Raw genomic sequence first — 23,794 nt, forward strand, 5'->3', positions numbered from 1 at the left:
TGTCAAAAATGGGTGTAGTACCGTTGCTCACCTCTACCAGAAAGCTGGCGTTTTAAAACAATTCTTTGTAAAAATGAACAACTGAACCCAAACTGTGCCAAAGAAATACTGGCTATCAGAAGCCTAAGGGGTAGAGACAATTTAAAACTATATTCTGAAATGACTTGAAGGAAGCAATTGTTTAATGTATGTATTAAAAATGTGGGTTATGTTGTAAGAAAAGACAAATTGTAGACATTGGTTGCAGAGTTAAGAAGTTTCCCACACTGGGAACCCTTCACACCTTATCCCTAGACAAAGGAGACATTGCCTGCCCCAAGCCAAGAGATTGACAAGTTGGTGTGAAAAGGAACTGGGGAGTGGTACCCTGGACTGATGCTCTGCTGCCTGGAAACAAGACAATGGATTCTTTCAGCTGAATAGAATATGCTGATTTGGGTGTGCCTGGTCAACAGCTGCTCTAGCAGGAAGGCAGGCCATGTGACCATCTGACTCACCAAGCTTCTGTGGGTGGACCAGACTGGGAGGTGGATTTAACATTGCACCAAACATATGTTTAAGGAAAATGGTTCTAAAATATTGTACCAAGCTGACCAAAATGTCAAACATTGAGACGGTTAATATGAAAAATTCACTCACAATTCAAGACTAAGCTGGATGCCGGGTGATGTTCTGAGCCCAAACCCCGGGATTTATTAATATTGCACATACAGCGTTTATGCTAGAAACAATAGAACTTAGAGTAATATGCTCAGAGAGGGTGTGTATGCCTGTGTAAAATTTGGTTCAGAACCAATATTGGGAAATTCACCAAAAACTAAAATAAGTCGTAATTTCTGAACCCAAGCTCGTAGGAACATGGGGCTTGAACAGAGACCTGCCTTAATTCATCTGTGAGGTGTACATGTATTCTCAACAACTTGTGTATTTGGGAAATATGTTTTTGGGAAAAATGTATTTTCTAAGTAAAAGCAAAGGGGAGTTTCTTCACTAGATTGTAAAACACAGCATCACTCTTACTCATTCTGACATGCTAACCTTTCTCCAGTCAGGTCACAGGGAATCCTCTAACCTATCAAATCCTTAGGGGGTTGGGCATGTAGAATCAGTCTTCCCACCCACTTTGAAAACACATAAAAAGAGACTGCTTAGGACAGGCGAGGACACACTCATTTTTCCACTTCAACTGATTCTTGGCGCAGCACCCTACAGGAAGACTCCAGATCCAGATAATATCCAGACAGAGACTCCAGAAAGATTCAGAGACTAGACTCTAGAACCAAGCTCCAGAATCCAGAACTTTGAAGCAAAGGCCTAATTCACAAGCTGAATCCTTCTCAGCAGGCCTCGGAACTTTAGCAACCTGATTCTCATATTCAACAGCCGGGCTAAGCTGTTCTATTCTAGCCAAGAACCCTGTGCTAGGACCGAGGTCCAGACCCAGAAAGCAGCGCTGTATCCAGAACCTGTCAGACCCCGACCAGGGGCCGTGCTGTGAGCAGAACCTGTGCCTGAGACCGTCCGGTGGCGAGTGAAGTCCAAACCTGACCAGATCGGTGACGAGGCCCATTTCCCTTCCATTCCAAAACTAGGAGTGAGTATCTAGTCTAGAACTGTACAGAACCAATCTCTTAGTTTAAAGTTATCCTCTTCCATCCATTTCAACCTATCCAGAACTGCATTATAGAATCCTGTCTTCATCCTGTTGTGCCTTCTGTCATTCTGAAATCTTGACTTTATTTCTGTAAATCTACCTTCACAAAAGCATCCGTATCTCTTGAACCGCACGTCCTTTTTAACTGTCATTTTAAAGCTAAGATCCTCAGCTTTCCAACAAACCTAAAATGACATTCCAATTCCTTCTAGTTTTTCCGTAATTGCGATTTACGCACGCAGAAAAAGTTCAGAAAATTGCAATTTAGCTCAATTTCACCACATGTTAAAATAGCTGCTTCTTGCTTTCAACTGCTTAGATTCGTTTTCAACCTGGTAATCACTCATGAATCATTGCTAGTGTTGACTCTAGTAACTCTCACTTATCCTGAATATCCCTTAGTGAGTTAAAAGCATTTTAGTATATTTTCCCATCCTTTGCAGTTACATTCAAAAGCCTTTTGACCTGTGTTTTAAAATCATACCTGTTCTCTCTAAGCTTGCTGGGGGGGAATTGGAATTGAACTGCATTACTGATTGTATTCTTGAAACCTGAGTACCCTCCTTCCCATCTCTTCATACTGCATAGTGGGGGGAGTAAGTAGTCACAGGGGAAAAAGTGACCATATTATCTTTTGTTGAAATCATATCAAGTCTATTTCTGTGTTGCATTCTTTGCCATTATTGCTTTTCCTTGAATCACATAAGTATTCTCTGCTACAGTATCTTCCATATTCATACTCCTACGTGATTAAAGAGAGTGTCAATTTTGTAATATTACCCATTGTTGATTACCGTCCATATTCATAAGTGTGGTATTCAAATATTATTTTATTCATAAAAGTGTGATATATATATTGTCTAATTTTTCAAATAAATCTTTTAATTTGCAAAACAAACCTACTTCTTGGCTCAGTGAGGTCAGGGGGATTCAAAGAGAGGGGCGTTATATAAGGGTTCATCATTCAGATTTAAGAACTTTGACATAAAACTATATAAATAAGGGCTTCCATTGGGCATCCCATCCTAAGCATTGACTTAGTTGGATTGCTGGATTGAAGTAACTTACAGCACGGCTGTGCCCACAAGAAACCACTGTTGAGCTAGTCCCTTGCCACTCTCTTGCTGAAACATATGTAAGTGGCCGGGACCAGCAAAGTTATCTTCAAGCAAGATAAGCTACGTGGTCACGAGACCACCAACGGACGAACTTAAGGAGACTGACGGAGAGACTTTTTAAACGGATTTTGAGGAACAATGCCCTTCTCTAATTCTACTCATATGGAGCAAGCTATCGGTCTTGTGGCTAACAAAGACTTTGAACATCAAAAATCATGGTCCTTGAGGACTCATTGTTTTCTTGTAATAATGTTAACCGGTCTAACAGTTGTATTTGCGCTTGGGTTCTGGTATATTGAGGAGGTGCATCCACTTGAGACTTTGTTAGCAACCGAAAGTGTTCCCACTATGTCTTCACCTTTTGTGCATCTGAACACTCTACCTCCTAGGGATTCCCAACACAGACAGAGTTACCACAATAACACTCTACTGTTAATCATGAATGCGACCCATGTGATTCTAAATAGAACAAATTGCTAGATATGTTCGCATTTGCCACAGCATGGGGAAAAAGGGTTGAGCTGATATATTCATCCTCTTCCTTTGACTACTGCATGCTACACCTCACTAAAGGCACTATTCTTTGGTCGTTGGAATGACAGTATTTCTGGGAACTTCGGTGGGACTAATCTGAACGAATTCGAAAGACGTGTCCTGACATCTTTGGGATGTTCCCTGTTTGCGAATAGAAGCAAACTCAATGTTGCTTCTATTAGGACTTCCGATAGTCTTTCTAGACCTTTCCAACCGCTAATTTCTTTCAAGATGGCTCCCGTAGGCAACCAGGATGCCATGTCTCCTTCTTATATAATCAATCATAGCCCCAACTCCGTTTCCTTCTGCATACAAAGGGATGGCTCTCAGTCGATGGGTACTTTTGAGGGTTGTACCAATATTGCGAATCTGACTAGTGAGAACAGACCTCTGTTTGTAGCTGATCCCGTTTATTTTGTCTGTGGCAATGAAACTTATCTTTGGTTACCTAGAGATTGGCAGGGTACTTGTTATTTGGGTATCATGCTACCAGGGGTATATGTAGCTAGCTCCTCTGAGGTCTCTAGAGCTTGTCCATGGTGGGACGAGAATGGTGCAACTCCTTCACAGGTTATAGGTGATGTAGCGAAATCCTTTGTGCCATTTTGGGGACAGATAATGAACTCTGAGGATATTAGGAGACTGGCAAGAGTATTGGAGAGGACCATCAACAGAACCACCTAAATACTATAAAATATGACACTGGAACAAAAAGCAATCAGATTAGTGGCCCTTCAGAACAGGATGATGTTAGACATCATCCTGGCTGAGCGTGGTGGAGTATGTAAACTGGTGGGATCTGCTTGTTGTGTTTTCATACCTGACTCCTCCCCTACCATATTCAAGGAAGTCCTAAGTACGGAAGTACATGTTTCAGAGGGTAATTGGGATCTCAGTGCTTTGTTCTGGGACTTTCTACATTCATGGGGATGGAAGCTCTTTTCAGTCTTAATGGTAATCCTTGGTGTTCTATTGTTCAGCTGTTGTTGCATACAATGCCTTCCTGCCATATGTTCGATGTTAGGGGGATGTAGTGCGCAAACTGTGGGTAAAGCGAATGTTCGAGTAATGCTCTTGGCTTAGGCCAAAAGGAGGGTTTGTTAAACCGTAATTATAGAATACCTCCTTTTTATTGGAAGTATTCTATAATTGGCCGAAGCCCATTTGCGTTACACAGAAAAACCACATTTGTAATGATTCCATTTTGGTTAAATTCGTCGTACACTCTTGTTCCATGTTCTAAAATGGTGGACTGTGTTTTCGATTTCCAGTCGAGCCAAACTACCTTTGAGTTTTCGTTAATGTTTAGGCTGACCGAGAGCAGACTGTTTGACTAATGCAAAGAAACCTTGTGTTCCATATGAACTGTCATTCAAGTGTTGTCTGCGCTCACAAGCCTCATCCTCGTATAAACCCAGAGACCATGGAAAGCAAACCCTGGTTGTGTGTTCTGGCTGAACTGCATTGTAGCGATTCATGGAATAAGGCTCACCGTGGATCAAAGAACCAACAGCATCATTGTGACTTCGTGGACATGTAAACTTGTTTAATCCTTTGTATAATATTGTAACATCTGTCATATGAACCAGGCACAAATTTTAGCCAGTGAATTATTAGCTTGGAGAGAGGCTGGATGATACTGCAAAAATGGTATAAATATGTCTGTGTTTTAGATGTCCAGCTCTTTCACCCCTCACTGCCTCACTGTGTCTGCTGGTACACACTGCGAGGTGTTGGGAGACAGATAGCTATCTGTTTTGCTTTGTAACTGTACAGTAATAAAAGATACAAGTATCTTTTCATCCCGTGATTGCCGTATTTCATTTGTGGTACTAAGCCTCGATATTTCTTTGGTCTTTCAACAGCACCAGGTGGGATGACTCCCTTCCCCTCGCTTTTCTTCGTATATTCAGTATGGCAGACATGGTTCACACTCCTGCTTGGTACTGCCACGACGAAAATGTCTTATGGTATTCTCCCTTTGGAGTTGCAGGTCTCAGACCCAAGCCTTCCTCTGGTTGCTGTTTGCCAGACATGGTTCACTCTCCTGGCCAGGTGCTGCCGTGAAGAATATGAATTATGCTGATGTTCTTTTTTGGGTGCTGGTCCCAGACCCATGTTTCTCTTTGTTTTTCTTCTGACAGACTTAGCTCGCTCCTATGCCAAGTGCTGTCACAAGGAAGATGACAGGCGACGATCTTCCTTTTCGTTTCGGGGTCACAGACCCTGTTCCCTCTGCTTTCTTCTGCATAATTCTTATTTTCATTTGATATACTATTGGGACTTGCACTCTTTGCCCTGTATTGAGAAACTTTTCTTGGGTTCCTGCCCCTGTTGCCTCTGTAACTCTTTTGCGCTCCCATCAACCATTGCGGTAACACCTGTAACTTCAGGGTAGGACCTGGCAACTCCTGGTCTGTCTATGGATCGTCTCTTTCCCTCTCCGTGTACAGACCTTGCGCGCCTTCTCTGGCTCTCTGGCGTGCTGCGGCAGCTCCACAGTTGTCTGTAACTTGCAGGCGGCCCCTCTTCCTTCGACCTCGCTGTCAGACACCTGCACTCGCCTGGACCTCTGCTTTGCCAGCTTCTTGCCTGGTCCGTCACTGTAGGGCCGTGTGTGGACACCTTTCTCTCCGGGTCCTGATCATCAGCCTCTTCTTCCTGTACTGAGCCGCTGTCTCATTTTCAGTTCCTCCTGGGAGGGATTGACAATTCCTTTCTTTGTCTTTACTCGGAAGGTTCACTGAATACTAGAACGTTCACTCACGTACCTCCAAGTGCTCTTCAGTGCTCTGAACCTCCTCCTCGTCCCATTACATCTCAAGGAAGTCCTTATTAGATCATCCCTACTCTTCCCCGTCTCAGTGAATGTTGGGATTTCAATCTTACAGACATACATAGAGGTGAGTGATACAGAAGTGTGATTCATAGGGTAGCAGGATGTACAGGGTGCTATTTATTTTGTTTATTTGATTCAATTGTATTACAATTTTACAATTTTTACAAAAAATTCCAAAAATTCGAAAAGTTCATCCCTCCAATTTAAATTAGATAGTTCTTATTTCCTTTTTCACTATTAAGAGTTTAAGCATCGGCCTCTGCCGGTGTCTATTGTTGTCTTTTTGTCTCCTAAGCTCCTTTTGTGCTCCTGGACGAGGTTTGAAGAACAGAGACACCATCAGTGTCCATTCAGTTTTTTCCCCTCCCAGCAGACCTTTCCACCAGTCTTCTTCGTCAGCTGTAGTTGAGCTGTTCAATTGTTTCATTAGGTAGGTTTCTCTTGCTTGTTGGGTTCCCTTACACCTTAATAAAAGGTGTTGGGGTATTACAGTATCGGCACTTGTCTGAAGGTGACTCGCCTCTTCTTGCCAAGATCTCGTTTGTCTTTCGAAGGTTCAGTCTGATTCTGAGGAAGGTGTTGCGCAGCTGTTTATCCGGGAATCTTTTTAAGTAGCTTCTCACCTCGTTGACTCTCTTTGGGATTGTGGGGAAGTTTTTGACTGATTTATATGATGCAGCATTATCCTGAGTTGTAATCCAGTCCAGTTAGTTCAATTTTTCACTACCTTCATTGGATTTTGTATTAGAATTGCTCTAGTCAGGGCCACCTCTTCTAGCAGGTTTACACAGTATTCCGCCCATGATGCTAAGATTTTGTTTTTTCCGCTGGATAATTCGTTCTTCAAGATCTCAAAAAAAGGCGCTGCAGGGTCCATGATCACTTTCCTGAAAAGCATCAATGTATTCCTGGCCACAATCCCCTTCAGAGAGGATAGGCAAAGTTCTTGTCTGATGTGACATATAGGAACAGACGTTGGCAACCCCGGCACCTTCTTCCAAAATTGACCTTCCAGTCTGTCCCAGAACTGCCTCGGGATTTGAGGCATGTCTTCGACTCCGTACGTTATGCATGGAGCAACCTTGGCTTTAAAGAAAGACAGCACTGGAATCAAAGATAACTTTCTGTATTTCCTGTCGATCATCCGTGCTTGGCATGACAAAGTCTCTGTTTTTGCTATTAACATCTCCGGCATTGGTCTTTCTGTAATACTATTGCTTAGCGTCACTCTCAAGTAGTTAAAGCTCTTCAAATTTCGATTTTTCAGCGGAGTCGTGCGCAGAGTCAGTCTGCGTCAGTCCACTTGCCTTTTCTGTGTTGCGAGGAGCTGCAGCTACGTGTGAGACCAACTGTTTACTGTGTGTTTTGCTACGAACACCGGATTGAAGTACTGCCGCTTTAAACCTGCCGGCTGTGGGCTGAGGGCGGTGATTACTTAGCTCCACGTCAAGCGCGGAGCGCGCGCGGAGTCGTGCGCAGAGTCAGTCTGCGTCAGTCCACTTGCCTTTTCTGTGTTGCGAGGAGCTGCAGCTACGTGTGAGACCAACTGTTTACTGTGTGTTTTGCTACGAACACCGGATTGAAGTACTGCCGCTTTAAACCTGCCGGCTGTGGGCTGAGGGCGGTGATTACTTAACTCCACGTCAAGCGCGGAGCGCGCGCGGAGTCGTGCGCAGAGTCAGTCTGCGTCAGTCCGCGACCGGCTGCAGAGCGCACGATTTTTGTGATATGACTGCTCAAACCAGCCAAGGGGGCCCCCAAACAAGATATAAAACAATACAACAACGGCGGATGCAGAACCCGTGGACTGCCTTAAAAGCTGACTCTGCACCCGTGTCTTCTAAGGTAAGCTCTACTTCAAAGAGACCCGCGCCCAAAGTAACATCTGAAACTGAAACTGTAGAAACCGTAGATTTAACGGTCGATATGCACCGAATAGCTGCTCCGGTGCTTTTTGTGTCCCCCCCGTCCAACACTGTGACCCCGCTTGAGTCTACTGTGACCGTAGCAACCACCTCCCCCCTCGCTGATCCTGAGACTTTGATCATAAGCCCGTCGTGCTCAAACGAAGGAGCGAAGAGCACGGAACGGACAAAGAAAGACCGTGCCGTGACTTCTGCTGAATCTGTGAGCACCGACACACAATCCAATTATGCTCACAAAGACTCCAATGATTGTGTGCAATCCGTATTCTTGTTTGACTGTACGACTAATCAAACAGCTCCTGTGGCGGCACAAACCACGCCCAAAGCTAATGCTAAGGAAACATCGCTTGCGTCGGTGTTCGTGCCTGACAATTCTGAAGTGAGTGCTCCCCTCACGAATGAGGTCGGGCACTCAGACGTTCTCTCACAGCGACCATTACTAACCTTAACCAGACATCTATCCGCCAACTCCAAGACGAGGAAAGAAACGACGCTGCATAGTCTTCCAGGCTGCATATTGACAGAACGAGCAAAGGAATATGTGATGCCAGGAAGCACTCTGACCCCTGATGGGTTCATAAACTTTCGTGCTAATCAAAGTCAAGTAACTCATCAATCCAGTCGCAATCCTGACATTTCAGGTGTTTACTTGCACAGATCGCGTGATCCTCTTGATCGTGGTCTGATGGGGAAAAGAAATCAAACATGCCCAACATCAGGCGACAAAAGAAATACTGGTGGCACAGATGATACCACCAATACATCTCATATCAAGACGAGACTCTACACTTCTAACACGGCCTCTTTTAGTACTCCTAGAATTGTGAACCCTCGGTCAAAACCGTCACAACCTCCATTGAACATTTCTGCTACTACAGCCGAGAACACGTCGTCCTCGAGTGAGCACCAAATAGAAAACATAAGCCACTCCCATTCATCTTTGGCGGACAAAACCACTACTGACCCAAAACCAAGTCTTTCTTCAGCTGCAGCAATGCAGATTTACAACAACGTACTAGCAGCTTCTTCTGCAGCCTTGCTTCCGTTTTTGAAGATGTACGAGTCATTGCAGGAGGCCTACAAAGATCAGACATCACTGATTATATCCCTCAAGGAAAAGATGGACAAATTTGACAGTGTGACAAACTTTTTAAAATTACAACTGTCCCAAGAAGCTGAACATACGATGCGTTGGCAAGAACGCTTAAGCGACCTTGCAGCACGGCATCATTGTCAAAATGACACCTTATCTGACGGGTTACTTGAAGCTGTGAAATGGATGAGACATTCATCAACTATGATGAGTTCAAACACCGTCTCATTAAGCTCTCAAGCATCCGTACGACCAACTAAGGCCTCAACATTATCGCAAACACGACCACAAAACACAAACGATCCTGTCTTACCCTTGAAGTCAACAGCCGCAGAAACAATCTCTAATGCCGCGGTTGTCAATGGTGGAGAAAGGAACCTGGATGCGCCTTTGCCTGCACTTGATGCTGTGTCAACGCTGAGCGACCAAGCACTCTGTGCAGTCAAAAGTGCGCAACCCGAATTGCCTTTAACTTCCTTTGGAATATTCGAAGGTGTGGCGAAAGCCACAAAGACCTCCACCATTTTCGACCAAAAATCCTTGCTAACACACGGCCGACAATCAGCCGTTGGGAAGAGAATACATGTCACTAACAAACGCGCTGGCAACGCGAAGTCACAGAAATTCATTAGAAATGCTATGCCAGAGAATAGGTCAGTTCCATCTAGCCGAACAGACTTGCCAAAGTCCAGCAAAGGCAATACTGCTCACACAGACAAAGACCTTGGAGGTCATGGGTGCTGTACTGCTCCAGCGAGCAAACGACAAAGAGTGGAATCAGATTGTGAAAGCCGAATGAGTAAATCATCGGAAGAAGAAATCGATCTCTGCAATCTTTCAACCTACTCTGACGATGTTGCAACCAAAAACCCCATTTTTGTCCCTACTGTGGTGCCTGACGATGCCCATTGTGAAAACCCACACAGAACAATTCCTGAAGGGGACGATGACAGGAACCACAATAATGGGCTGCCGAACTTGAGGCCATCCTCCAACTGGCAAGCTCGGCTGAACCCCAAAAACACACGCTTCCAAGAAAAGAAGCAAGCTCGTTACATTTCCCATGCCTCCTCATCTCTAAGGAATGGCTCAAGGCCTACAATTTGTAAATTGAGACTTCAAAATTTAAATCGCGAAGATCGAGATTTGAACTTGAATCGCAATAATGTCCTGAAATTATTTGCCTGTATCCCATCTTTACGAACGATCCTGTCGGAAGACATACGAATTGTTGAATATGCAACAGAAAAATGCTGTGACCAGGTTCTATTACACATTACCTCGGTCTCAGTTCGAAATACTATTGTGAAAGCCTCAGAGGAGCTGTTAGCGTTTGGTTTCGACATGTCAGTGGAACCTACGAGCTCAAGACTTGAAAGGTCAAACACAAGTGGCTATAAAACCTCTCCGGAAATGCAAAAGCACAGAGGTGCTGAGCTACGCAGAGCCATGACCACAAAGGAGTATCCATGGTCAAATACCAAACACTCTGCCAAACTCACCAACCACAATAAAGATGTTGAGCGACGCTAGCCATTATGGCTTGGAAACAAGTGCACTCGCGAATTCATCTCTTGGAACACTCGAGGATTCGTCCACCTATTCAACAAATTTGATGTTGACTTAGAAAATGTCTTTGTCATCTGTCTGCAGGAGACCTGGTTACGTGACCCTCCGTCACGAGATGGCTTTTTGACATTATTAAACCCAGCAATTAAAAATCCAAAGGGACGACCTTCTTCAGGTTTACTAATGATGATCAAAATAAACACTAGGTGGCGCCTTGTTGAGTCTACTAATCCCAATCCTTTTGTGCAATGTGCACTGCTTCAGACAACAGATGAAAACTCAGACACAAGGAAACATTTGCTGGTCTTGAACGGATACTGGAATCCGAATAAAATCAGCACCAAAAACTTTATAAACGCTATAACATCTTGCATTGACAAATCACTAACTGCTAACAAGAACTTATCCATAATCTGTGCAGGTGATCTAAACTGCTCATGGTTTAAACACGATCTCGCCACAAAGACGTTTAAACAACTACCTTGTGATGAAGAAAAAAGTCGAGAGTTCAAGTGGAGACAGGCATTACGGAATCGAAATTGCTTTATGGTAAATGGCCAAGCTACAGGGGATCAACCCCCTCAGGCAACATGGTCATCACAGAAAGCGCAGTCAATAATTGATTACTTCTGGATATCTCAACATCTATTCGAAAATGATCTGACATTGTCAACTAAAACTATGCCAAGTAGCGATCATAAGCTTCTCAGACTGACCTGCATGGTAGAATGGTCACTCGAACAGAGATTTTATGAACCTATAATCTCTGTGAACACCGGCGGAAATCGTCTTAGAATCGACAGTCCGAAGATTGAAAAACTACGCCAGCAATTTTGTCAGGACAGTGCTCTGTCTGTAAACTATGCTCCCTTGCTTCTAGATTTTACCACATTAAAAGCTGCCAATCGTATAATGGGCGTAACTCACAAACATCTCTCGTCCTCAATCCTGACTCAAGCAAAACAGGCCATGCGACGTGACATTAGCGCCATAAAGAAATCTTGCAAGACAGCCAGCGCAACAATTGCAATCAAAGTTGCAATACGTGCGCGTCGCCAAGTATACCGCAACTGGTTGAAATCTCAGAAATTAATAATTGAGCAAGACAAAGCCGAACATCTGATGAAACATCTAATCCAGAAGAACTCACGAGAAATCTGGATAATTCTGAATACTGGCAATTCAAGACATCACCAAATACCATCTAATACGATTGATGCCGATACATGGGAACAACACTTTACTAGCATCTTCAACAAACCATCTCATGAAGAGTCAAGAATATCCATTAAAGAGCCAATATCTTGGAACTTCCAAAAAACTGCGGAAGAGATCAGAGCTGCAATACGGGCCCTAAAAAGCTCGCATGCATCAGGTCCAGATCTAATATCCAATATGATGTTGAAGAAAAATGAACAACAATGGGCTATCTTTATTGAACAACTATTCGCACGCCTGTCCAAATCAATGATGATACCTGACTCCTGGCGCGTGGCGATCATAGTGCCAATTTATAAAAAGGGCAACAGGGCTGATACAACCAACTATCGCCCGATTGCCTTGTTGGACACTATAGGAAAAATCTTCGCCTCTTTCCTACGCCAAAGGCTAACTGCATGGTCCATACAAGAGCAAATAATTGACATCCGGCAAACAGGTTTTACAAAAGGCGTAGGTGTGGAGGTAAACCTGCTGCTAATAAACATACTAAAACTTGAATGCCTAAAAGCAAAGTCGAGATTATACTTGGCATTCATCGACCTGAAGGGCGCCTTTGATAGCGTAAACCGCAGTAAACTGTGGCAAAAACTAATAAACTGGAAATGTCCGATTGAACTGGTTGCACCAATAAGAGCCTTACACACAGAAACCACCATCAAAATAAGATTGAATAATCAAGGCTTACTATCCAAGCCGATTACAACAAACTCTGGTGTGAAACAGGGATGCCCTCTAGCAGCTGAACTTTTTAAATTATTCATTTCTGACCTCCCATCATATCGTAAAGATGTTCGCTGTTTTCCACCGAAGCTGAACAACAATGAAATAGGATGTATAACCTATGCTGACGACGTGGTCTTGTTGGACCAGACACAGATAGGCCTGCAACGCCAGCTAACAAATCTTCATAATTATCTTAAAAAAAACGACCTGGAACTAAACACCGAAAAATCCAAGATTGTCATCATTGGTCAACGATGTACCAACAAACAAAAAGCCTTTGTGTGGAAAATTGACGATAATCGACTTGACGTAGTCAATTCGATTAGATACTTGGGAATAACATTCAATAACTCAGTGCACGAACATCACTGGAAGGTTGAGATGGTTAACAGAATGATTCAATATAGCATTCAAGGCCAGCTGCTGAACAAAAACTTTGGAAAATTCAGTCTAGCACCAGTCCTGACCTTTTATAATCAAAAGGTGATCCCCGCAATTACCTTTGGTTCGGAGTCTGGTTGGAACATCGACGCCTTGTATTGGCAAAAATTTGAAGGCATCTACTGGCGGCGTGTTCTGAAGCTTCCTTCATACATCTCGATGATCCACATAAGACATGAACTCTCTCTAAATTCCCTACATACCCATGTAATGTGGAAATCACTAACGGCACTACGCAAAATGAATTTGATACCTTTAGCGCCAGCATTTGAAATCTTTGCTGGGGAAAAAACTCCAGGAAGCTCGAAACTGTTAGACGAGTGGAAACTATTAATGATATCTACTTTAACGAATGCCGATCTGACCTTGCATGACCTGCTGACGAGACCACAATCCATAAAAACAAAATTTGAACAATGGTGCTGGACAAAGAATAACGAGCGACGTCTGCAGTTGAAGTCCACCTTAGATTCTGGAATCGGAGAACACAAACTAAATGTAACAAGTAGATACCTAACGCATTGTCCATCCCGTCATCACCGTGAGCAGTTTCTAAGATTACGACTAAACGCAATCAAAACAAAGGAAATGACGTGAGGTCGCCACTTTAAAGAAGCTACGGATAATCTATGTCGCTTCTGTAATAGCGAAATAGAATCCTTAGAGCATCTCATCACCAAATGCACAAAGACCACCTCAAAGAGGAATCAGCATCTGGGCGAATTTATCCCAGCAGATTGTAACACCCGAGATTGGTGGTCCTATGTAGCAGCCGGTCACAGCATAAAATTAAGCTGTGCGGTAATAGACTACATAGATGCTCTAAAGCTTGATGTCCTGTGACTGACCTCACGAAACTGAATCCTCCAGATTATCCTATGTAATACCGTGAACTGGTTTTTGGCTGGATAAATTCTGACAAATTTTGACGAATTTTTTAATGAATGTTGTTACATTGTAGCAAAAGTCTGATGCCACGTTGTTCACAATGTGGTATTTTAGGCTGACGCTTCAATAAAAAAAATAAAAAAAAACAAAAAAAAAAAAAAATTCGATTTTCTCGTTTTCCACACTGCATTTTTCTTTGCCTGCTGTTCGAGTTGCGGTTTCAAAGGACATGATCTTGGTTTTGCTTTTGTTTAGTTCTAGATGGTTATTTCTGAGGTAGGAGAGCAAGCTGTTCAGCTGTCTTTGGAGCCCTACCGCTGTCTGATCTAGTAGGATGATGTCATCCGCAAAAAGGAGTCTATGTATTTTCTCTCCTCCAAGCGATGGGGGAAAGCACCTAGTTGAGATGAACTCCTCTTCCAGATCTACTATGTAGGCGTTGTGCAGTGCTGGAGCTAGGGGGCAGCCCTGCTTTACTCCTCGGGCAGTACGAACTACCTTTGATAGAGTCCCTGCTCCTTTCAGACGAACTCTCATAGTGGTGCCTTCATAAAGGGCTCTTATTGGGGATAAGGTTTTTTCGGGACAGTTCATGCCAGTTAATTTAGCCCACAGGCGTTCTCGGCTCACCCGATCGAACGCCTGCACGAGATCGACGAAGGCCATGAATATTCTCGGCGCTCCTTGTTGAACTCTTGCTTTCAGAGAGCATAGTACAAGAATGTTCGCTGTGGTGCCGATGTTTCTGACAAACCCCGTCTGGAATTGGTCTCTATAATTGGATTCTTTTAGCCAGGTGTTCAGGCCATCCAAAGCACAAGATCCAAAGACCTTCCTGATGATGTCCAAGAGCGGCATGGGACGGTAATTTCTTGGATATTCTTTCGCTCCTTTTTAAAAGATCGGGACCACGTTTGAAGTCTTCCAGGAGGGGGGGCACAGTTTTGGTGATGTTGCAGTTCTGAAAGATCTGACCAATAAGTGGGACCCAGGTGTCAACGTTGTTCTTCAGATCTATGCTGGAGATGCCATCCGGCCTTGGCGCTCTAGAGTTTTTAAATTTGATGATTTTTGATTTAATTGAATCACAGTCACAAGGTATTTCCCAATTTGTCGGTTGAAGCCCACGGATGTTCGGTATCTGGCTCTCCTCCTTTTTGTACAGTGACTCGAAAAAATCCACCCATTTCTCTTCGCTAACGTTCTGTAGGTTAGTCTGGCAGCTTGATGTTTCGAATGAATTAGCAAACAGAATTGTTTGCTGCTTTTATTCGTAAGTATGTGCAGCATTTGTTCTGCGTCATGTTGCAGAAGGCTTGCACGATGATGTCTCTCCCAGTTTTTATACTGGCATTGAGCCAGGTGGTATTTCGTTTGCAGCTTTGTTGAGTTAGTAGTTTTTGCCATTCGTCTGATTTTTCTCAAGGACGCTGTGCTATATGAGGAGTGTCATGCAACTTTCTTCCTAGATGTACCAATCCCAGGGGGTCTATCGAGTAGTGACCTCAACTCCCTGGCCTTGTGGGAAGGGGCTCCCCCTTAGGGAGAAGTGACCACCTACCAGGATTCATCACAATACCTAATGAGAAATAAGATACACTTCTGGATATTGGGTGTGTAATCCCCAGCACTAGTCAAGTTTGTAGTGGAGAAAGCATTTAACAAGATAGCTAGCATGTGCTATGTTCATACCCACATATGTACCCTAGTTTTGTGTTGACCTATCCTGATAAAGCACTGGGGTAAATGATCATGTGATATATTTCTACTCTTCCTAAATTTTCAGCAAATGGAAGTAAATTAACCCTTTTCTCTGTGAGAATCCACAAAACCAATATTCCAATTGTAATGTGACTATTATGAAGACTTATTCGCTAATCTCGATTCCAGCTCTCCTTCCGTTCTTGACCTTTCCTCTGCCTTTGATACGGCAAATCATACTACCCTGATAAATCGGCTCTCTGATACCCTTGGCATCATGGACCTGGCTCTGGACTGGTTGTCCTCCATCCTCTTGGACTGACCTTCCCAGGTTCAACTAGGCCCATTTCTCTCCACCATCTCACTCTCCACCTGCGGTGTCCCTCAGGCCTCGATCCTAACGCCCTGGCTTTTCAATATCTACTTGTTTCCTCTGAGCCATTTGATCTCCACCTTCTCTCCTAACTTCCAGTGTCATGTGGATGACACAATGCTCTCCTTCAAACTTCCCTGCTCTCCTGTCTCCTCTTCCATCCCTCTCATTCCTGACTGCATGTCTGCTATTCAGGCATGATGCACTGCTAACGATATCTGCCTTATTGCCAGTAAGACAGAGATCCTTATCACTGGGAGCACTGCCCCGTCTTTTCCTCCCACAATCTGGCAGCCCTCCATATGCCCCCTCCGCTCAGCCTCCTGTAAGGACAAAAGCCTTGGTGTCATCCTCAACTCCTCTCTCTCCTTCTCTCCTCACATCACAGACCTTGCCAAGAAGGCTGCATCTCCTCAGAGGCATTCTCCCTTTCCTCACCTTTCCCCAGAAACTCAACGGTCCTCATTATAGGTTTGCTGGTCTGGAAACAAGGGTAACGGTAAACTCACTGGCACCTTTGTTTCCATCCAGACCAGCAAACTAGGTGTCTGCTTGTCGGAGATGCTGTGCCCTACAGGTCTGACCCTGCCAGGCACAGCAACCATGATAGGCAGTCTGGTCACGGAAGTGCCGGCCCCGTTAACAACGGGGCCGGCGCTTCCAAGTCGCCACTGCCATAGGAATCGGGACTTACATTTTACCGACGCCTGACTTCCCCGGTCGCCGGACTCAGAATCTCCCGGTGCTGCTGGGAAGTCAGGCGCCTGTAAATATGTATGAGTCCGGAGGCAACCCACCGGTTCCACCGGCAGGGATACTGCCGGACCCGTAATGAGGCCCAATGTCTCCAGAGCTGTGGTTCTCTCTAGGCTGGGCTACTGCAACAGCCTCTTCCATGGTCTGTCTAACTCCTCCCTTCCCCCCCTTCCTCCTGGCTTTTCAACCAATACCTGGCACTCCTTGCCCACCGCATCGCCACTCTCTGCCCCAGCTTTCAGTGCTATGCCGATGATACCCAGCTCATTTTCAGGCTACCCTCGGCCTCCTCCTCCCCGTCCCTCATCTCTTTCTGTTATCCAGGAGTGGTGTGCCGCCAATGACTCCTGCCTTAATGCCAGCAAGACTGAGATTCTCCTCATCGGCACATCCTCTCCCTTCTTCCCTGTAGCTCTCTGGCCGGCCTCTCTTGGCCCTCCTCCTGCTCCCAACTTTGAGGCTAAAAACCTTGGGGTCATCTTCGACTCCACACTCTCCTTCTCTCCTTACATCTCTGACGTCTCTAAGAAGTCACACTACCAACTTCACCTCCTCAGAGGTATTCTTCATTTCCTCTCCTTCCCCCAGAAGCTCACTGTCTCCAGAGCTATGGTTCTCTCTAGGCTGGACTATTGCAACAGCCTCTTTCTAAATCTGCCTACTTCTACCCTCCGCACTCTGCAACTTATCCAGAACAGAACTGCAAGACTTGTCCTTGGCCTCAAGCCCAGGGATCGTATCTCTCCAGGACTGAAATCTCTGCACTGGCTCCCAGTGGCTGCGAGGATTAAATTCAAAACCCTGTGCATCATCCACAAGGCCTTCTGAGGCCTGGGGCCTAAATACCTTCAACTCTCTCTTCCTAAATATCTTCCTTCTCGAGCACTCCACTCATCCACTTCCAACTCCCTCAGGGTCAGTTGCTTCTCCAAGCAACGAGTTTGTGGTAGATCTCTTTCTTTGACTGGGGCCTCCCTCTGGAAACAGCCTCCCTGCCTCCCTCAAACTTGAGGATAACCATCTCCCGTTCCGGAAGCACCGCAAAACCTTTCTCTTTGCTTCCGCCTTTTCTCCTCTTCTCCTATGCTGACCTCCTGGCTGTTACCAGAATTACACTGGCGACCTGGACACCCTCTGATTTCTGGACCAGGTCCCCCCCGCCAGTGTCACACACCTGCACTAACCACCTGGCTACCCCCGCACTGGGGGACTGTTTCTGTATCCCTACAGTCCCCCTACCAGCCCTTGACACATGATGTATGCACTTACCATTGCACTTGCCACTTGTTGGCCGTACTTATTATTATCATCTTTCTCATGTATTGCTCTGTCCCTGCCCCCTCTCATGCACTTGAGCGATCTGAATGACACCTGGCCTAGTAGGATCGTTGTCCGTCCTCCCTTTGTTCCCCTCCCTTGCCTCATCGCGCCTTGAAACTCTTGTGTATAGGCGCGTTATAAATGCCATATCATATCATAACATATCCAGAACAGGACTGCAAGACTTATGCTTGGCCTCAAGCCCAGGGACCAGATCTCTCAAGCCCTAAAGTCTATCGACTGGCTCCCGGCTGTTGCAAGGATCAACTTCAAAACCCTCTGCATCATCCTTTCTGAGGCCTGGAACACGGCTACGTCCGGCTATATCTCCCTAAATACCTCCGTGCTAGAGCCCTTTGGTCTTCTACCTCTAATTCTCTGCATATCAGACGGTTTTCCAAGCAGAGAGTGGGGGGGGTAGATCTCTCTCCTCCTCAGGTGCCTCCCCTTGGAATGGCCTCCCTGTCCCTCTCAGACTTGATCCGAATCTCCTTAAATTCCTGAAGCTTCTCAAGACCTTCCTTTTCTATTCTTTTCTCTTCTTTCTTCCCTCTCCTCCTCCTCTGCTAATGACCCCGTCTGCCCTTGACTGGCTGCATGGTTCCTTCAGAGTCTTACAGGGCACCAGGCCCCCCTAGTCCAGTCTACCCCTGCACTTGGTCATCTCTAACCCCTACCCATCCTGCACTGGCCCTTCCGGGCCCTTCCCATACACTAGCCTGGCTGGGCCTGCATCCTTGTAGCCCTTCCAGCCCCTTACCTCGCACTTACCCCTGCACTGTATACTTTCCTATGGTTCTGTCCATCTGGCCTCAATTGGCACTCACCTTCTCACAGGCCCTTCCGCCCTGACCAGCACTCCCCCGTCCCCTCTACCCTGCACTTCTGGTTACTACACTTGCACAATACAAATGTCACAAGGCCTAGTATGATTGTTACTGTTTGTCCTCCCTATTCCCCCACCCTCTTTTCTTGTTGCACCTCGAAACACTTGTTTATAGGCACATTATAAATAACCAACAAATAAATATTGGTCCATAATGCTCACTTTCCTTTTCTGCTCCCATACAGGGTGTCTTCAGTGGCCTGGCCGTAGGATCCATCCTTACTATGTGGTTAGCTGTAGGAGGTACAATCTATCCTCCAACGCCTGAGATTATGGGGGTGCTGCCAACCCATGCAATCCATTGCCCACAGCGCAACTCCACCAACAGCAGCATTGTGTGGGGGCCGCTGCCTGAGAAGACCCCTGATGTGCCTCTGGACAGGTAAGACGGAGAGCTTAGTAGTGGGGTCTTGTGTGGCAGAGAACCATCTGGCACTCCTTGGAGTTAGGATGGTGTGATCTCTGGTACTGCCGCTGACTCATTGTAGGAACCCCATTTTTCATAATGCCTATGACCCTAGCCATAGCCCAGTCACCCAACTGGTCTGTGGAAATATTACTGAATTCAATCTCCTGCCATGACATATAATGAATAACTTGTTTTAAAGCACATCATATCCACACAACACATGAGCTCTACACTTTCAAGCTATATTAATCAGTGTTTATCATGTGCCCATGAAGACTACATGGTTTGATTTGATTCAATTTTTTGTATTTATATTTCGCAAATTCCTGAAGGAACCTGGCAGAGAACTGCATCTAGGCACATATGGGGCCTCATTACGAGTTTGGAGGCAGCTATGCCCTTAGTAAGGGCATGGCTGCCTCCAAACTCGGGTCCGGGTTCCCTGAATGGGGAAATACCGGGCCATTCCAACCTTGGAGGGCCCGGTATTTCTCCATTCAGTGGACCCGGACCATGCCCATACCCATTTGAGCCCTCAAAGGGCTCAAATGGGAATGGGGAGCATGCTAACAACGGGCCAGTTAATGACGGGCCCGTTGTTAGCATGCTGGGCCGCTCATGGGACCCGCTAAGGACGTCTGGTAAAACCAGGCGTCCAGAGCGGGTCCCGCAAGCGGACCTCGTAATAGGGCGGTAAGGGGTTAACGGCTCTAGCACCTTTACCAGCACCATTCACCCCTTACCGCCCACCTCGTAATGAGGCCCATAGACTAATAAGTGAAATAGTAGAACTTGCCCAGAAGATTTATCTGAACACATACGTTTTCAACTGCTTCAAAAAAAGAGCTAAAGAATCGATCTGCCACAATTGTGCAGGGCGAGAGTTCCAGGCACGAGGCCCTGCCATGGGGGAAAAATATTTCTCCCCAAGCAGTAGTTCTGGAGAGAGATATTAACAGAAAGCATTGTCCCAAGGATTGAAATATGCGAGTGGAGCAATATTTTATAATTTTGTATCTCAAATAGGACGGTGCAAGCTGATACGAAAGTCAGAAATAGGCGAATTTCATGGCAGAGAAAAAATCTGACGCACCTGCGAGTTTTAGGCAACTTGAAGGCGCTGAAGTTGGTATTTTGGTATGCCAGACAGCAAGGCATTACAGTAATCGAATTTACTGTTTGTGAGAGTTCCCACCACCAAAGGTGGGTCAGTACCAGGAATAAACAGTAGAAGTGGTTTAAGAAGTTTTAGTTGCTAGTAGAATGATTTAATCATTTGATTGACTAGTAGATTGCAGCTCATACTGACTGCCAAATGCAGCCCAGATTTCTTACTGATACACTATATTTGGTCGCAGTTCCAAATAGTGGTAGACAGGGGATCAGACGTAGTAGGTTAGCCAACTTCTTTTACGTGGCAAACACAACGATCTCTGTTTTTGATTGATTCAACTGGAGTTTATTTTCCAACATCCAGGTTTGGATCTTTTCTGCACTTTTTAGAACTCCCTCCATTGAGTCCAGTGGTTGTTTTACCAGAACATAAATGTGCATGCCAGCCGCATATGGATGGTACTGCAAATTAAATTGAGCAAAAATATTAAGAAGCATGCAGATATATATATTAAATAGCAAGGGTGACAGAGAGGAGCCCTGAGGCACTCCACAAGTCACTGGTAGCGCCTCGGAAAGATAGGAGCCTGCCTTAACTTGTTGAGTGCGAGCAGACAAAAACGAAGAAAACTATTGAATGGCCTCTTCAGATATGTGAGCCACTGAGCACATTCTAGCTATAAGTATATCAAAATCCATTCCTGTCAAACGCTGCCGACAGGTCAAGCATGACAAGTATGCTGATGTCACCCTGATCGGCAGCCTCCAACAGATCATCCGAGACGGCTACCAGGGCTATCTCAGTGCTGTAACCAGGCCTAAAACCTGATTGAAAGGAATCAAAAATGTTTTTTTTCCAAGAAAGATTGTAACTCTGTAATCACCACTTTTTCAATAATTTTGGCTGGCCATAGTAGGCCTGCAATTGGAGAACAATTTGATAACACTTTCTGGTCCAAAGACGGTTTCTTTAGCAGTGGTGTGAGGTATGATTTTTTTCAGTTGTCCCGGTACATTACCTTGGGTGAGTGACATATTAACCAAGATCTGGAATGATTTACTAAGAACACCTGCATGTTTTTTTAGCCAGGTAAGCCAGAATGGGATCATAGCTGTGATTGGTGGGTTTAAGATTCGCAATCAGTTTCTCAATACTTTGTTTAGTAACTGGCGAGAAAGTAAACTTTAATTTGCTCTTTAAATTGTCAACGATCGCAGCCTCAGAAAGTGGGCGCACTGCTTGGGCATCTATATTAGATCTAATCAATTTATTCGAAAAGAATAGCTTACAATCATTAACCATCTTTTGCGATATGGGTATGCTTGCGTTAGTACAGGTAGAATTGGAGAAATGTATTACCATAAACAGAGCTTTTGGTCTATTGTTTGCAAGACTAATTAGTTTTTGGAAACATAGAGATTTGGCCAATACAATGTTATCCTTATAAATTTGTAACGCCAACTTAGCCTCAATAAGGGCAGATTCCGTTCTGGCCCTGAGACGTTTTTTCTCAGTTTTACGGTATACACTCTTAAGGGTTTTTAATTGTCCACTGCACCATGGGTTATTATGGTGATTTGCTGGTTTGACGTTTTTCAAGGGGACAGTAGCGTTGCAATTAGTCTGCAATTGTAGCATCAATTCTGTGTATAATACTGTACAGGTAGAATCAGGTTTTAATGCTGGCAGATTACATGCCAACTCAGAATCTGAGCTGCCATCAATATCCTTTTTTACAGCTGCAAAATTCTGGAGTGGGGATTACCTTAGTTCTAACTGGGGTGAAGTTAGTATCCAAAGTGAAGTGTACCAGATAATGGTCCGACCAACTGACAGGTTCATTAGTAGAATGGTATACATTTAAATCTCTAGATAAAATAGGGTCCAAGCAATGTCCATTTTTATGTAACAAGAGATCAGAAAGAAGGCAAAGATTGTGTGATTCGAGGATATATTTTAAATGTTTGCAATAAGCAAATAAGCATTATCTTGCTTTATGCACCAAGGATAATTATCCTGGGCTAGCAGAGCAACCTGGAGGTCTATAAAATAAGATTAGTTTGCATGAATTATTACTTTACTTTACTTTATAACACTTATATAGCGCAGCTATGGGGCCCGTGGGCATTATGGCGCTAACAAAAACAAAAAGTAAAAAGTGAGCCTTAAGAGGAACCCTGGAGAGAAGAGAGAGCCATCAGAAGACGGAACCAGTTAAGAGAACAGCCATGTTTTCAGATTCTTTTTAAATAACTAGGTTAGGCTGAGCTCTGAAATCTAAGGAGATGTTATTCCAGGCTGTGGGGGCTGAAAGATAGAAGGCTCCCTTTTCAGCTCTTCTGGTTCTGTTCTGGGAATGCTCAGAAGTTTCAGGTTACCTTTGGAATTTGTCCATAGTATATTGCCTCAGATAACTTGGCAGGCATATTTCCTTGGATACATTAGAAGGTGATCACCAGTAATCGATACGGCACTCGAGCTTCCACTGGGAGCCAATGCAGGCCTCACCTTGCAACAGAGACGTGATCTCGGCACTTAAGCCCTGTCACTACACGGACAGCACCATTCTAAATAACTTGAGGTCTATTCATTTCTGTTTTATTCTGGCCCGCCAAAAGACTACAACAGTAGTCAATTTTGATCCAATAATCGCACAAGCAATAGTTTCCGCGTTAGTCTGATTAATAAAATGCCTGAGATGGGATAGCAATTTTAGATTAAAAGCTGCGGCAGAAACCAAGCATCCCACATGGGCCTTCATCGAAAGCTGCTGATCTAAAACAACCCACAGGGTTTTAACCTTTTTTAAAGGTGCTAACGTGACCTCACCAAGTATGAAACTAAGATAAGGCGGGCCCATCTTCGACAGTGAGGATGACAAGCCCACAATCAGGAGCTCCGTCTTACTCTTGTTGAGTGCAAGATTGTTCCTCAGCATCCAGCCCTCTATGGACGAATACACACAATTCAGTTATCCACTGAATGAGTACCCACCACAGGGACAACACACTGGGTATTGTCCGAGTATTTGGTGAACATGATCCCCTCTTGGTCCAACAAGTCAAAGAAGGGGACCATGAATATGTTGTAAAGACAGGGGGAAATACAGGTGCCCTGTGGAACATGGAGATAGGGGGGGCTTCTGGAGATTGGGAGTAAACTGACACGTACAGGACCGTATCTGGGATGTAGTGTCGCAGTATGCAGTTTGAAATTCGGTAAGTCAAGAA

The 23,794-nt window shown here is 44.8% G+C and overlaps 1 protein-coding gene across 1 annotated transcript in view; it reads left to right on the forward strand.

Annotated features, from left to right (window-relative positions):
• LOC138482856 (sodium/iodide cotransporter-like) overlaps nucleotides 1–23,794 on the forward strand; it is a 570,535-nt gene that overhangs the window by 430,315 nt on the left and 116,426 nt on the right. The window contains exon 12 of the mRNA XM_069613845.1: nucleotides 19,227–19,423. Within this exon, the coding sequence (XP_069469946.1) occupies nucleotides 19,227–19,423 (197 nt within the window). The remainder of the gene's footprint in view (nucleotides 1–19,226; nucleotides 19,424–23,794) is intronic.

The sequence above is a fragment of the Ambystoma mexicanum genome, chromosome 1p, assembly GCF_040938575.1.
Source record: "Ambystoma mexicanum isolate Mex_15411 chromosome 1p, UKY_AmexF1_1, whole genome shotgun sequence".
In the NCBI taxonomy this organism is placed as follows: Eukaryota; Metazoa; Chordata; class Amphibia; order Caudata; family Ambystomatidae; genus Ambystoma; species Ambystoma mexicanum.